Consider the following 13914-nt stretch of genomic DNA (forward strand, 5'->3'; position numbering starts at 1 on the left):
TAGCATTCATTTGGAGTCAAATTTCTGACCACCTGGCGAATAGAAATCCAATATTCACTCTTCCTTTAGCACTGATCTTGGTCACCGCTAACTCCTGAGGGAAATATCTGACTCTTGTTGTTAAATGTGCTGCTACGATCACCAGCTAGTCACTAACTTTGGCCATTTGTCATTTTGTGCTGGGCAGTATGTGTACAGTGGGTTTATAAAAACAGCTGCCTGCTGTGACCAAAAATGACGGTACACACAACACTATCCATCCTTGGGCATACTGACCTTCTCTTTCATCTTCTCAATTTTCCTAACGAAGCCGCGTCTTGGTTGGCGGTCCTCGTGGCGCAGGAGGTTAACGTTGAGATCTCCGGACTTGCTGAACTGCTTCTCCTCCTGCTTCTCAGCATCTTTCAGCTTGCTCTCTGCGCTGATGCTCTCAGTGTGGTACATGTGGTATGTTTTCATCACCTGCGGGAGGAGAATCACAGATATTTAACAGCCTGACCATTAAAATGGCATCTCATCATCACATTTTACAATATAGGTCAATATAGATTTAAAAGATGCTTCGCAGATGCTGTCAAACGATGGTAGAAAAAGAGACAAATCAGAGGATACGCTGGTTTCATCAACAGTGCATTGTACATTGCATAAAATTAGAGCTGCAACGATAAGTTGATTACGAATTTCAGACATTTTTCAAGCGAAAATGCCAAATATTCTCCGCTTTTTTAGTAAATTGGATATCTTTGGGTTTGGACTGTTGGTCAGACAAAACAAGCAAATTGAAGACATCACCATGGGCTTTGAGAAATTGTTTTTAAACATTTTATGGACTATTAAATGATTAAACAGTAAAACGAGACAATGACAGTCAGATTAATAGATAATGAAAATATGTTACAGTCCTATATAAAATAATAAATAGTGAACAGACTCATGCTGTCTGCAGTGATACATTCAAAAAGGTCTCATTAGTATTTTCATCAAGAGTCAGCCAGCCATAAATATGTAGCAGTGGCCACTGCTGGGAATTGTAAAAGGACACGTAAACAAGCCCTGAGTCAGTTCAGTCCACTCAGAAACTTTGAAAGAGGCTGTTTTTAAAGACAGACCAACTTGAGAGTGGCGTTTCGTGATCATTACTTCACTCCATTATTGTCATTTAGGTCTAACGCAGGAAAAAGCAAACCACAAAGACACTTTTGTGCTCACATACCCATTCACACAAGTACCCATACCTGTACATTAACTTACAATAGCAGTACTGTTGTGCTGATTCTGCCATATTCCCTCCAAACAATAAGGACATAAACAGGAAGGATTAAGGTCCTCAATGTCCTTTCCTTCCAAAATCTGGTTTGATTTGAGCTTTTTCATGGTGGCCTGGTGAATCAATTTGGGCGTCAATACAGCGGTAACACAGATGTCACTACATGTGGACTATTTTAAGTGAATCTAGGGGCCCAGGGTTGTGTGTGGTTCAGTCTTGGCTGTCAAATCTTCAACTCACCCCCTCATCCCCTCCTCACTGTGGCTTTCCTGGCCCCTACATCATGTCTGCAGTAACTCTTCATCACCCCAGGCTTACTCATTTTCAGCTCTTTTGTGCAGCAGAGTGACAGCATTGTTTTCTGTGTTCTCTGCAGTTACCTCTTCACTTTGATCTCTACTTAGACACTCAGACACCCCACACACCACTACAACATGGCGATGACAAGACTGTAGTGACAGAAAACCCTCGTTAGACAAGACAGAAGCACCCTGAGTCTTCTTAAGTTGTCCCAGATGCTCGTTGAGAAAGTCTCTCCCCTTGGAAGCCCATTCTTAACCCTCGTAAAGGAATGTCCAGATGTGAGCTGCGTCTTCAAACGTCTCGAGCATTCAGAACTTTCTACAAACACCTCAGGATGTAAGACAACATAAACAGTAATTTATTTGTTTCCTGTGTGTGAAGTAATGCTCGCTCGGTGCTGAACTTCAGCAGTAGGGTTCCTTTTATCTCTCATCAAAATCACATGTTTTTACCGTTGGGTCACTCGTGACTATAATCCTTCACTGACCTCCAACACTGTGACAGTAATATTTACCAGTGCTGCCACTTGAAGAGGCTCTATTTATTCCCCTCTCTGTGCTGGAATAAATATGACTCCTCTCCAGGCAGTGAAGGAACTCTTACAGCAACAGAGTGACAAAGAGCTGTAAGGCAAACACCTGAAAGTAAAATAAATAGATAAAAGCCACTAGTCTATTCTCAGAGTGACAAAGCTCGACATCGATGTAGCTACTCCACGAAAAGAGAAACTAGGCTAACACTGTGTTCCTCCCCAGGCTGTCAAACCGTTTCTTTCAGATTCTTCTGAAAATGTGCTAGATTTCCAGCCAACTTTGAACCATCTGGCTGCAGGACCTGCAGCTAAAGACACAAAGTAATTTGCAGGAAGACTGAGCTTCAGCTGTGTCTACAGGAGGTGTGTGTATAGCTGAGTCCTCTGACGACAGCCTCTGGCTATTTAACTCCTGAGCTGAGTCTCTGAGCTGGTGAAAGGAACCCAACTGTGAGAGGATGACGCGAGTTTTTCATAATGAATGCAAGGCCAGAAGTAGAAACTTCTTTTCAACATGAATCTAAATATTTAGGGATTTAAGCCCCTGACTAATCAAAACGACCCTGCTTCGACTCCGGCTGGGGTCCTTTGTTGCACTTCATCCCCCCATTGTCTCCTCTTAAAATATTCTCCTCTCTGACCACAGAAATCTGCATAGTGTGAGTCAGAAGGGTTTTTTTTAGTGATATCATGTTAAAATATAAGTGGGGCAAAAGACTAACTAAATCATTAGCAGAAAAAGCCCAGTGAGATGCAACTCCTCAATTTTAAGAGGGTCTACTTAAACCATTATATTTCACAACATAATTTATATATGGTGGGTGATGCATGGGCAAGGACACAAATATGATGCCAAAAGGCATCACAGATTCTTTATTATAACAGTAGAAAGACATTTGTCAAAAAAATGAACATTAAAAGAGCAACTTGATTAGATATAAATTTATTTTTAAATAGACCAAATGATATTATGGATATTTTTTGAGAAAGTTAAAATTTCACAATTATGCACAAAATAAATCAGATTTTAGTTGTTTGAAATTCTAAAATATATAAATCTGATTAACAGTTGCTGAGGTTTTTTCCCCATATTGGCAGCAGCTGTGATATTTTGATATTTCTTTTTCAGCACTAACATGGTGCAGGTAAATAAACACTGCTGAGAAAACAATGATTGAATGACTACAAATGGATAAATGAATGAACGAATGAAAGCTACACCAGCACCCGGGCCTGAGAGAGAGATTGTCAGTGTTGTTGTTGTTGTTAACAAAAGAACAACCGTGTATGAGACTGAAGAGCAGACATCAGACACAAGGTGGTGGATCAGAAAGATAAGATAAGCTTTATTGATCCCAGTGGGGATATTAAGTCTGCGTCGCAGGAAATTAAAACAGGTTCAAGCAAAGAAAACTGAATTTCACAGAGATATGTTGTTGAAAACAACGTCAGGAAGTGACCTGCTCCTATTTCTTATTTCAGACAACAGGATCTTCACTCTCACTAATAATCCCGCTGTAGCGTCATACATATACTTACTTAAATATTTGAACAATAGCTTCAGCCCACAGTCTTACATCTCTCCCTTACCTCGCACTGAGCAGCCAGTGATCCAAATGGGATTTCACAGTTTTCTTTCAGCAAAATGTGTTTTGTTGGCAGCCTGTGAAAACTGTTGGAAAATACCACAAGGCAGTCACCATGTGGCCACGCTATTGATTTAGTTATTTCTGTAACAATCAAATACTAACAAGGGTGCAGTCATGAAAAACAACAATTTGTCTTTCCTCTAACAGACAGGCGTTACTGCAGCATGAGGGTCATGGAGGGGTGGATTCAGATTGGTCACTTCAGACTTTTATGCCTGCCTGTGCATTGTCAGGCTTTTCCACAGGTTATAATGGTAACTGGGAAAATCCTGTCATATAAATTATGCCAAGTCAGCTTCATTTGTAAAGTCGCTGATTATATTTGGTCCCAATGAGCTTCGAAATGTCAGCATTATGAGAACAATGAATAAAAATATCATGATAACCCTAGACCCTCCACTGAGATTAATAAACACAAAAGTCGTTAAAATAAAAAAGGAAGAAACCATTGAAGTATGGTCATGATGCGAGAAAACAATGATTAAGTGTGAAAACGTATGTGCTTTATAGACTAGCATGAAGTTATTAATTTTATCAGAAGTGATGTTTGTGTTGTGGCAGTAATACATTTTCCACCTTAGCTGTGAAGTTTCACACAACTCCCACAATCCTCGTCCCATATTTAGAAAGAACGAGGCTAAACGTCAACATTCGGAGTTTTAATTTTCAGCCAGACTGCAGCTGAGGCCAAGTAGAGCATGAGAAGAAAGACCATCTGACTTTTATTATGCAGCATCATCCTCAGTCGGAGAGAGGGGAGAATCGGTGAAACAGAAATACAGTAAAAAATAATAAAAGTATAGAATAACGATATGTTTCCATATGTTTCTGAACTCCACAGTGAACCTGAAATTCACCCTGACACTGGAAACCTAACTGGAAATGGCTGGCAGGCATAACCTTCTGAAAAAGGACAATGATTACATTTTTCATATATTAACATAAAGTGTAGAGTCTAGCAATCTCACTATATGACCAATAACACGGTCCTTTTAAAATGCATATGCATGTAAGTAACATGCACTTTTGGTTACCACATGCTCCCCATAACACTAGTCCGTTTCAGCGTCCAAATATACAGATGGCAGGATCAGGGAGAGTTGCCAGCACTGCCCTTTGGTATTTTGACTCTCATCACATTGCAGAGATGAATAAGTCATACAAGGCAGCTCTGCCATCTCTTCTGTTTCACCTCGGGGGGCAGAAGACTGCTGAAGTTGCCTGGAGCTCGTCCAGTTTTAGGCACTAAGCCTCCCTCAATAAGAGCCCGTCTCTGTAACAGTGCAGCACCAGTACAGCTTGTCCTTATCCCTGACATACGCTCATCTATCCGCAGGGTTTCCTGCAGGAAATCCTATTATTAACAATTCAGTTCTTCAATTCTGACCAATTATTGTAGAATGAATGTAATACAACAAATCATGAGGACAAAAGTAAAAAGCAAAAAAAAAAAAAATACAGATACAACAACGTTAATTACACTGAAACATTTATGATAACTTATACAAGATTATTGCTTATGTTATCTGACAGTGTTATAACAACACAGTCTGATATACTGACAGCCCATTTAAAAATACAACAGAGGAAATGTGGGCTTTGGAGCTGCCTTCATTAATACTGCAATCTAATTATGTCCGACTGATTTTTGACCATAAAAGCTCAGCTGAAAGTTTAATCCAAACAGAATTCATAAATACAATGAAACATGTATTATGTGGGATGTTTTGGGGCCAAAACCAAACATCTTGGCTATAAAGCACGACAGGAAACATCCATCCATACATCCATTCAGCACCTTTTTTATATTAAAACATATGGGAAGCAGCTGCAGGATGCCCAAGAGCTGGTCGCTTAAAAAGAACAAGGAAAGAAAAAAAAGGCTTTAGAGCTGCGCGAAAGCTGGGAGAAAAAATCCTCTTATTAGAGGAGTGAGGAGGAGACTACCTTTTTCTCAACCGACAAATCAAAATGAAGCAGGAGACCATTTCAACACAACAGCAACAACAAAGCTAAAAAGAATATATTGCACCAGCAGAGAAACTGGTCATTATAGTAACTGACTATCCAGAAAAAAAGGAAAGTGGTGACATCAGATACAACAAAGCAACTGAGCTGGAACAGGTGACCTACAGTGAATGAGTGCGTCCATTGTTATGGAAACAAGGTGCACATTATGTAATCTGCTTATTATTCATCCTCAAAAGCTCTTCACCTCTCTAACGAATGATACAGTCCTGTGTTAAGGCTGGCAGGTATTTCACAGGCCTCCACAGAGACAACCAGCGATGTGACACCCCAACAGGACCAGTGCTGAAGGAGCCGCCAGATGTGAAAGTGATTGGAGCCCAGAAACTGCCGGACTTGGAGAGAAATGTAGTGTTCCATTTCATCATTTACATCTGCCCCACTCTTTCTCTCGCTTATCGTCATCAATCACCATCAAACCCCCATTTGTACTAAGCGAGTATACGATCAATTATTGAGAAATTAATCAAATAATAAAATCTGAATATACTAAAAATCTGATATAAGCTCTGTGAATCTAAAAATACTGAACACAACGTATTTGCTTTACTTGTACACTTAGGGGGAAAAAAACACTTTCATGTAAAGACTAAAACTATTTCCCATTAGACGCTCAACAGCCTAAAAAGAAAAGTAGAGGAAAGCAAGTATTTCAGAGTGGACAAAGAAGAAAGAACTTGAGATGGGATCACACCAACTGCGACGCCCGTCAACATGTTGACGTTCTGACCCATGAGTACTCAGTAGTCATTACTACATTATTACTCAGTACTCAAGGGTCGGACCACACTCACATACTAACATAGTATTTTGCCCTTCCCTACTTCCTACCAGCGACCTTGTTCGGACTACACCCATCTTCAAACTCAGCCTTTTGATCTAAACTACACACCTGTGAAGTTTCGTGACTGCATCTTGCACGGTTGTGACACAGACAGACATGTCAGCAAAACACAGACTCAAGGTGAAAACAATACCAGCCACATGCTGTCGCGGCTGGTAATAAAAGAGAACAAGAGAGAGAAAACATGAAATAAAATGTCAGAAAGACAGAGAGGGGAAAAAGAACGGGATGAGCTCCGTGATGAGATAAGGTGTGAGGGATCGATCTGTAGGAGACACAGTGTATTACTTACAGTGTAGAGTTCATTTGTCACCTTCACCAGCTCCTCGTGCATCTGGATCCCGATGTCCTTGCTCTGAAACACAGCGAGCAGGAAGAACAGGGGTGAGGAATAATGTTTGAGCTTTCAGCTGCGACCTGTCGGAACAAACTCAGTCGTTATGCTGACACTATGACTTTGGTGAGTCACAAAGAAATATCTCAACAATTACTGGATGGATCTGCACCAAAATTGGTACAGATATTCAAGGACATCAGAGGACGAATTCTACTGACTTTGGTGTCTCACTTCAAGTCATGAAAAGAAACCTCTAAAGTGAAAGACTGACACTTTAATGTTTGCCAGAGGATAAACCCTGTAAATGTAGGCCTTTCTTCTTGTGCTTTCCATCCAACTATTTTGATTTCTGGTGTCTTACGAGTGTTACAGCCTCACACAGTTCTAATAGAAGACTTTGAATACTTTAACTACAATTTCCACACAGAATACCATAGGCAGACTTAAATAAACATAAAGCTGACTGGGTAAGCTCCAGTCAAACATGAAACAGACCGCATGAGGAAATTAATGAAAAATACGGAGGACACTGCTTTCAGCTGAATTACTACAGAGCGTCACAAATCAATTGTACAATGTACAAGCAATCGCAGTGTTGTGGGACTTTGAATTTCTTAGTACAAATTTACATGATCACAATAACTTCTTTACTGTACAAAGTCACTTACTGTACCCCTCTACTTGTTGTTGGACAGCGAAGGCATGTAACTGTGAGCAATACCACATGCACATTTCATTTCCTGTGATTATTGCACGTTACAACGCACTTCATATTTAAACTTTTGAAAAGTCACATTTTCATCCATAACCTGTGTGGGCGTATGTGTGAAATGTGTGACATCCTCTGACAAAGACAAAACACAGTCTATTGATGTTTCACTGTGCTCTATAGATATAAATAAAAATCAATAATGTATCAAGAGGAACTACTAGTCCTATTTCCAGTTTCATGTCTCATTGTAATATTGAAAAGATTGTTTAAGCCGTCATTTGTCTCTGCCACCAATTTAATTTTATTTGTTTTGTTTGGAATCTCACTGAAGAACCTGTCAGAGATACAGCTTTTAATACACAAGCACCTTGACTGTTTCCACAGTCACAGCTTGCCTTGTGATTAAAAACACGGGACACATCTGGACTGGAAGGAGAAATAACTGACTGAGAGTGATTGTAATAACGTCTGTTTGTGTGGGAGAGAGGCTTAAAGCCTTTATTTGAAGACTTCAAGGTGAGAAAATGCACCAACAGCCCCGGCATATCTCGGTGTGATGGTCTGACACATTTAACAGAAAACAGAAGCAACACCTCTTCTAACTTCACAGAGTTATAAGAAGTTGTTTTTTATGGGAAAGGGTGATACAAAAACACTCCTCGATACAAATCATGAACAGAAAACTACACTACATTGATATTTGCTGCCATTGCTAGCCAGTTGTTAATGTTACCAAGTAGTAGTCTGTTCCAGTTTTTTTTGGTACATTTGATTTAGTGGATATTCAGTGTAGGTTTTGACCCAAAATGTAGACTAATTTTCAACAAAACATAAACATTCAAGACAAATTTAGACTTTTGAATCTAGGTGTAATGTCTGCAATGTCGTCAGTATGTGCAGGCGTTCTCCATCCGCCTGTAGCAGCCCAGTCTAGTCCCACCACATAATCACATGTTTGGCTTTTGTTTTCTTCTGTCTGCCTCTCAGTGTCACTTTACAGCATATATACACAAAGTAGATATTGGCATTATACATTTTGTAGCATGTTTTTAGAGGCAAATAAAGCGTGTACGAGCCAGTATGATTGTGACTTAATAACAATCTTATTTTTTGTGTGAATTTTGGATTTTACTTGAGCGGGCAGAACAGGGAACTGAAACAGTCTTGTCCTACAGTTAGCAACATGAAAGCTGACTTACAGCGAATATGGAAAATGAGACTGCTAAAACAAATCAACCTTGACAGTCAGTTTTCAAGAGTATTCACAGGTGATGGACAGGAAGAAGAAACTGTTGAAAGTGAAAAGGTCAATAAAATGAAGAGCGTGTTCATGAGAGAAACAATGACACTTGTCAGCTGAAGATTGATTGATGCATACAGCTAATTAGGTTAGACGAGTGGGCTGTTGGTGCGCGGCTAACAATAGCTGGTGTCTCGCATGCTGCATACAAAAGTGCTCAGAGTGTGATGTGCTTTCAAACATGGCCATAACATTTAAAATAGTAGAAACAAGGTTCTGTAAACCCCCTGTGCTCACTACCTTTCAGAGACTCTTCTTTCATCAGTTTCAACAGCTGACTCATTCATTCTGGTGCAACATAGTGACTCAGCAAGATGCATAATGGCCACGGCACATATGAATCATTACGAGAAATATTGTTTTCTGTCAGATCAATATAACAAGGAGGAGCTGTGCAGAAAGAAAACCTCACTGCACCTGCTGTATATAGACAATGACAAAGACCATTCATTCAAACACACACACACACACACACACACACACACACACACACACACCAACTCAAACCACACCTACTGTCTTCCAAGGGATTCAAAGACAGATGAAAGTTACCATTTTTTGTCCACACCCTACTCGGCTATAATAAGCATGCTTGAAAAAACTTGCGAATGGGGGGTCAGAAACTTAACTAATCATCAAAGAGGGGGGAAAAAGCAACCTTAATAATATAGGAGGGATTTGTTGTCTTAACTAGTTTTTTATCTGGAGTGCAGACATGAAGTCCTACTCGAGCAAGCATCAGACTGAATGTGATAAGTGGGGAAAATCCTCAGAGGGCTCCGGCAGCTGGTGAACGGCATCTGTATGCATCAGTGGCTCTGAAGTGAGACAGACTGCAGCATGTACTGCAGAGGCTCAGGGGGAGCAGGGAGGGTTCAACCAGCGAGTGAACGGCTGTGATGCAACACAATGTAAGAGCCGTGGTGGGTCACATTGTAACAGACCTTATTGCAATGCCTGTGAATGTACATTCTGAAAATATTCCCTCCATGAAAGGGAAAAGTAGCACAGTTGCACCTAATTCAGTTTTCAAGCAAGCCAGGAGAGTCGTGCAGCAGGGAAACACTGTGCATTCACATGGGCCACTCCTACTGTAATTGCATTATTTATTTATTTTTCTTGTTGTTATTCTGAACACAGCCTGGCAACACTGGCATCAGCCTTTCGACAGAGGAATGGCTTTCACACCACACATGTAAAATACAGAAAAGATAAGAGGAATATTCAGCTCTGGTTTATAAGTGGTCTGAATTTAGGTTCAACCAAAAAACAATCAGGTAAATATAATACAATATGCCACCTATAATTGTACAGCATCATAACATATTGAGCATAATAAATGAGAATAATAAATACAATATATTATTAACATTCCCACTATAAGTCACAGTTTTGATAGATGTTTATATGTTAAACAAGCCCCTTGATCACATTTGTGTCAGCAGCTGTACATTTTGTCCTTGATCACCTTGTCATGTCCAACAGTCAATCATCCAAAGCTCTTTCATTCATTTCAGTTTAACATTTTCAATTTTCTCCAGGGCTCCATGACGTTTTTTGATACATTATTTATTGCCTCCCGATATGTCTGCCAGCAAGCAGCAGCAGAGCCATCCATTCATACTTTCAAATATAGAGAAATCTACCTGAGGGCACCTGACTTAAAATGGTTGGAGTGTTTCTCCCTTTTCAGCTCTGGCACTGCTTCTGACAAACACAGGAATCCACACAAGTACACACACACATGCACATGTCCACACAAACACACACACACACACACACATGCACACACACACACACAGAGTAATATCTGAATGGAGCCTAGTAAGCATAGAGGAGCTCACCTACAGGAAGGTCTGCAAGGTGAAAACAGGGTTCTGATGTTTGGATAAGACCTCAGTCATCTCTGCTATGTGCTGACAGTGAGCCAAACGTTGCTCACACTAGTCTGGGCTGCAGGGTGTTGGGCCTGGGAGGTGTCAGCTTAACTTTTTCCCGTGCTATTTTGACTGCTCTGCAGGCCAGACAGAGCTCATACACCTCCTACTAACTCCATGTGGGCTGAGACAGAACTCCATGCACCACATTTCTTTGGGCTACCGTCAGTTTGTATGCTAGGGCCTTGTACCTTGCAAGTTCAACTTTATAGTAACACCAAGGCATGATAATGAGGCCCAAAGTTCACAATTACGGAGAGATGAGAAAAACTTTTCTCAGCAAATGAAACCTTAAAGAAAATTGCTTGGTATTTGTATTGTCCTTCTTACTCTGACATTTTGTGCACTGGTGATAAGAGAGAAGTAGTAAACAAAAAGGGAGGGGTGATCACTGACCTTCTTGAACAGGCGGATGACGTCCTCGCTGATCTGGGCCAAGCGGGCGATGACATTGTTGGTGTAGATGTCGCTGAGGGTGGCATGGTCACGGCTCTCTCGCCTCGTCTGGTTCAGCACCAGGTACCAGCAGTTTACTGAGGACAGCAGGTGCTGGTCTTTCCTGAAAAAATAGGAGGAATACGCGACTGTTAGAAACTAAGACGTAGGTGGTAATGTATCATTAGGGTAACATGAATGTCAAAGCAATCTACCAAATAGCTGGAGAAATTTCACAGAAAAACAAATGTGAACTTCATGGTGGAGCCAGAGGAAAAGTCAGGGGATCACCAAAGTCATGATGATTCATCCTCTGGGGATCACGAATGTCTGTCCAAACTTTCATGCCAATCCATCCAATAACTGTTGAGATATTTAAGTCTGGACCAAAGTGGTAGACTGACAGACATTGCCAATCCTATAGCCACGCTACAAATATATTATGTGATTTATTTTCCTAGACTAGATGGTTATTGGAAGAATTACAACAATACTACACAGTGAACAAGTCCAAAACATGGCCATATTCTGTATTGTATAGTGTTTTAGAGGCAGTAATATAATATTGTTGTTGGCTAAAGATGAAGGCATTTGAAGTTAATAGTAAACAATACAGCTACAGATACCTAAAAACCTGTTGTGACATAAAATACCACAATGTTTCCTTCTTTCTTTCCTTTCGCGATTTCAGCCTCAGTGAGTGTCCTCCTCCCCACACTCAAACAATAATACAGTCTTGTAAGGCATCAACTCGTCAAATGTATAATGCTGGTGACCATAATGATCCAGAGAGTCATGGGCCCTGATTGCTGCATAATCAGTTTAAACTGTCTATGCCTCGGGTGCTTTCAAACCGAAAGACCAAGGCGCATAGACATCGAACCACACACACACACACACACACACACACACAATCTCTTCAATCCTATACCCTTGTCTGGATCCTATCTGAGCATTAATCAATCAACCAACCCCGAGGAGGAGGCAAAGAGAGAGAGAGAGAGGGAAATGTGAGCAAAGGAGGGAGAGAGCCAGAGCAGGGTGGGGGATAGGGTTTCACTGTGGAGCAGAAAAAGAGATGAGCAGCACCAACATCAAAGAACCCCCCTTCAGACAGCTTCCATAAAGCTAATCACATCTAATGAAGTTGATATCTAGCTACTCCAGAGTGCTTTCCCCATTATTCCTTTACTTAACTCTGCCCCTGAACGCACTTACATCAGCTGACGGGACTCCAGCACATTGCTCTCATAACATCAGCGTGGGGCAGAAAACAGGATGGCATGTGCAGTAAACTTTATTACTGGTCCTGCTTCTTCAACGTTAGATTGAAAGGCGAGTCAATTAATCTGCTTTTACAGAAATGTAATGGTCATTTGAAAGAGCTGAGAAAATCCAGCCATCAATCCACGCCACATTTCAGTCTTGCAATCAAGCGGTAATAATAAAGCGATTAAATTGGATATGAATTTGCTGTATTTAAATGGGATGAACCAGACTGACAGACCATGCAAAGGATGGGTAGGATTTAGGTTTTACTAACAATAGAGGATCCAATGTAGACCAAACTCTCCTTCACTCCTCTGGGATGGCCTATTTCTACTGTCTCACCATCCCTCATTTTGCACCAGTTCTGCTTGACTGACCTATCTGCCTGTGAGGGACGCAGCTCCTCCGTGTATAATTGTGGTTTGCGGTTGAGAGGTTTAGGGAACAAGCACCTCTACTCTCTGCTAATCCCTAAAAGTGGTCAGAGATGCTTCATCACATCCCTAAGTCCTCCTCAGCTTTACACCCAAACACTGTTCTCTTGGCCCTCCTCTGATGGTTAAAAGTGCGTGGAGACCTGCAGTCCCCAATATAATACTGCTGCTAAATCTGCTACTTCAGTCACTTTTTCCTTTTAGATTAATTGGTGTTCCACTTGACGGACTACCAGGTTATTTACTTTTCATGCTGCACTGGTATTAGAAAGTAACCTACAATTTTGGAATGTATAGGCCTTAAGGGTATTTGATTTTCTGGAATATTTACATAAAAACCCAATTATGTTCATGTTGCACCAAACAGAACTAGGAGTCTATTGCAAAGCTAACATCAGCATGCTAACATGCTCACAATAACAATGCTAACATTCAAAGTTTATCAAGTTCACCATCTTGGTTTAATGAGTTAGCATGCTAGCATTTGCCATTCGTTTTGCAGGTATTTGGTCATAAACCAAAGTAGCAGATAAACAGAAATTTAGACCAGATGATGACGCTCGATGAAAAGTCAGAGAATCCAAATTTCATGTAAATCCATCCTGTAGTTGTAGAGACATTTTGTTTGAAATTAGAAATGCCAACCTCATGGTGGCACAAGAGAGAAAGTCAGTGGATCATTAAAGTCATTAGGATACATCATCTAGGCTGTCTGTAAAAAAGTTTGTGGCAATCCATCTGGTAGATATGGAGATAATTTTGGGGAAAAGCCTCTGAAAGTGGCCTGGTATATATCCTTAATGCTCAGGGTTAAAGCCTTGAAGAGAGAAACAGTCAAAGGACACAAGATCTCTTTTCCCCCAGTCG

The 13914-nt window shown here is 40.7% G+C and overlaps 1 protein-coding gene across 2 annotated transcripts in view; it reads right to left on the bottom strand.

The window, feature by feature from the left end:
* The window catches only part of srgap3 (SLIT-ROBO Rho GTPase activating protein 3), a 51690-nt gene that overhangs the window by 17952 nt on the left and 19824 nt on the right, over positions 1-13914 (bottom strand). For both annotated transcript variants that reach the window (XM_070903522.1, XM_070903523.1), the window contains exons 3-5: positions 11306-11468; positions 6916-6978; positions 277-462 (exon numbers count right to left, since the gene is read on the bottom strand). In XM_070903522.1, the coding sequence (XP_070759623.1) occupies positions 277-462; positions 6916-6978; positions 11306-11468 (412 nt within the window). The remainder of the gene's footprint in view (positions 1-276; positions 463-6915; positions 6979-11305; positions 11469-13914) is intronic.

This window comes from Enoplosus armatus, chromosome 3 (assembly GCF_043641665.1).
Source record: "Enoplosus armatus isolate fEnoArm2 chromosome 3, fEnoArm2.hap1, whole genome shotgun sequence".
Classification (NCBI taxonomy): domain Eukaryota; kingdom Metazoa; phylum Chordata; class Actinopteri; order Centrarchiformes; family Enoplosidae; genus Enoplosus; species Enoplosus armatus.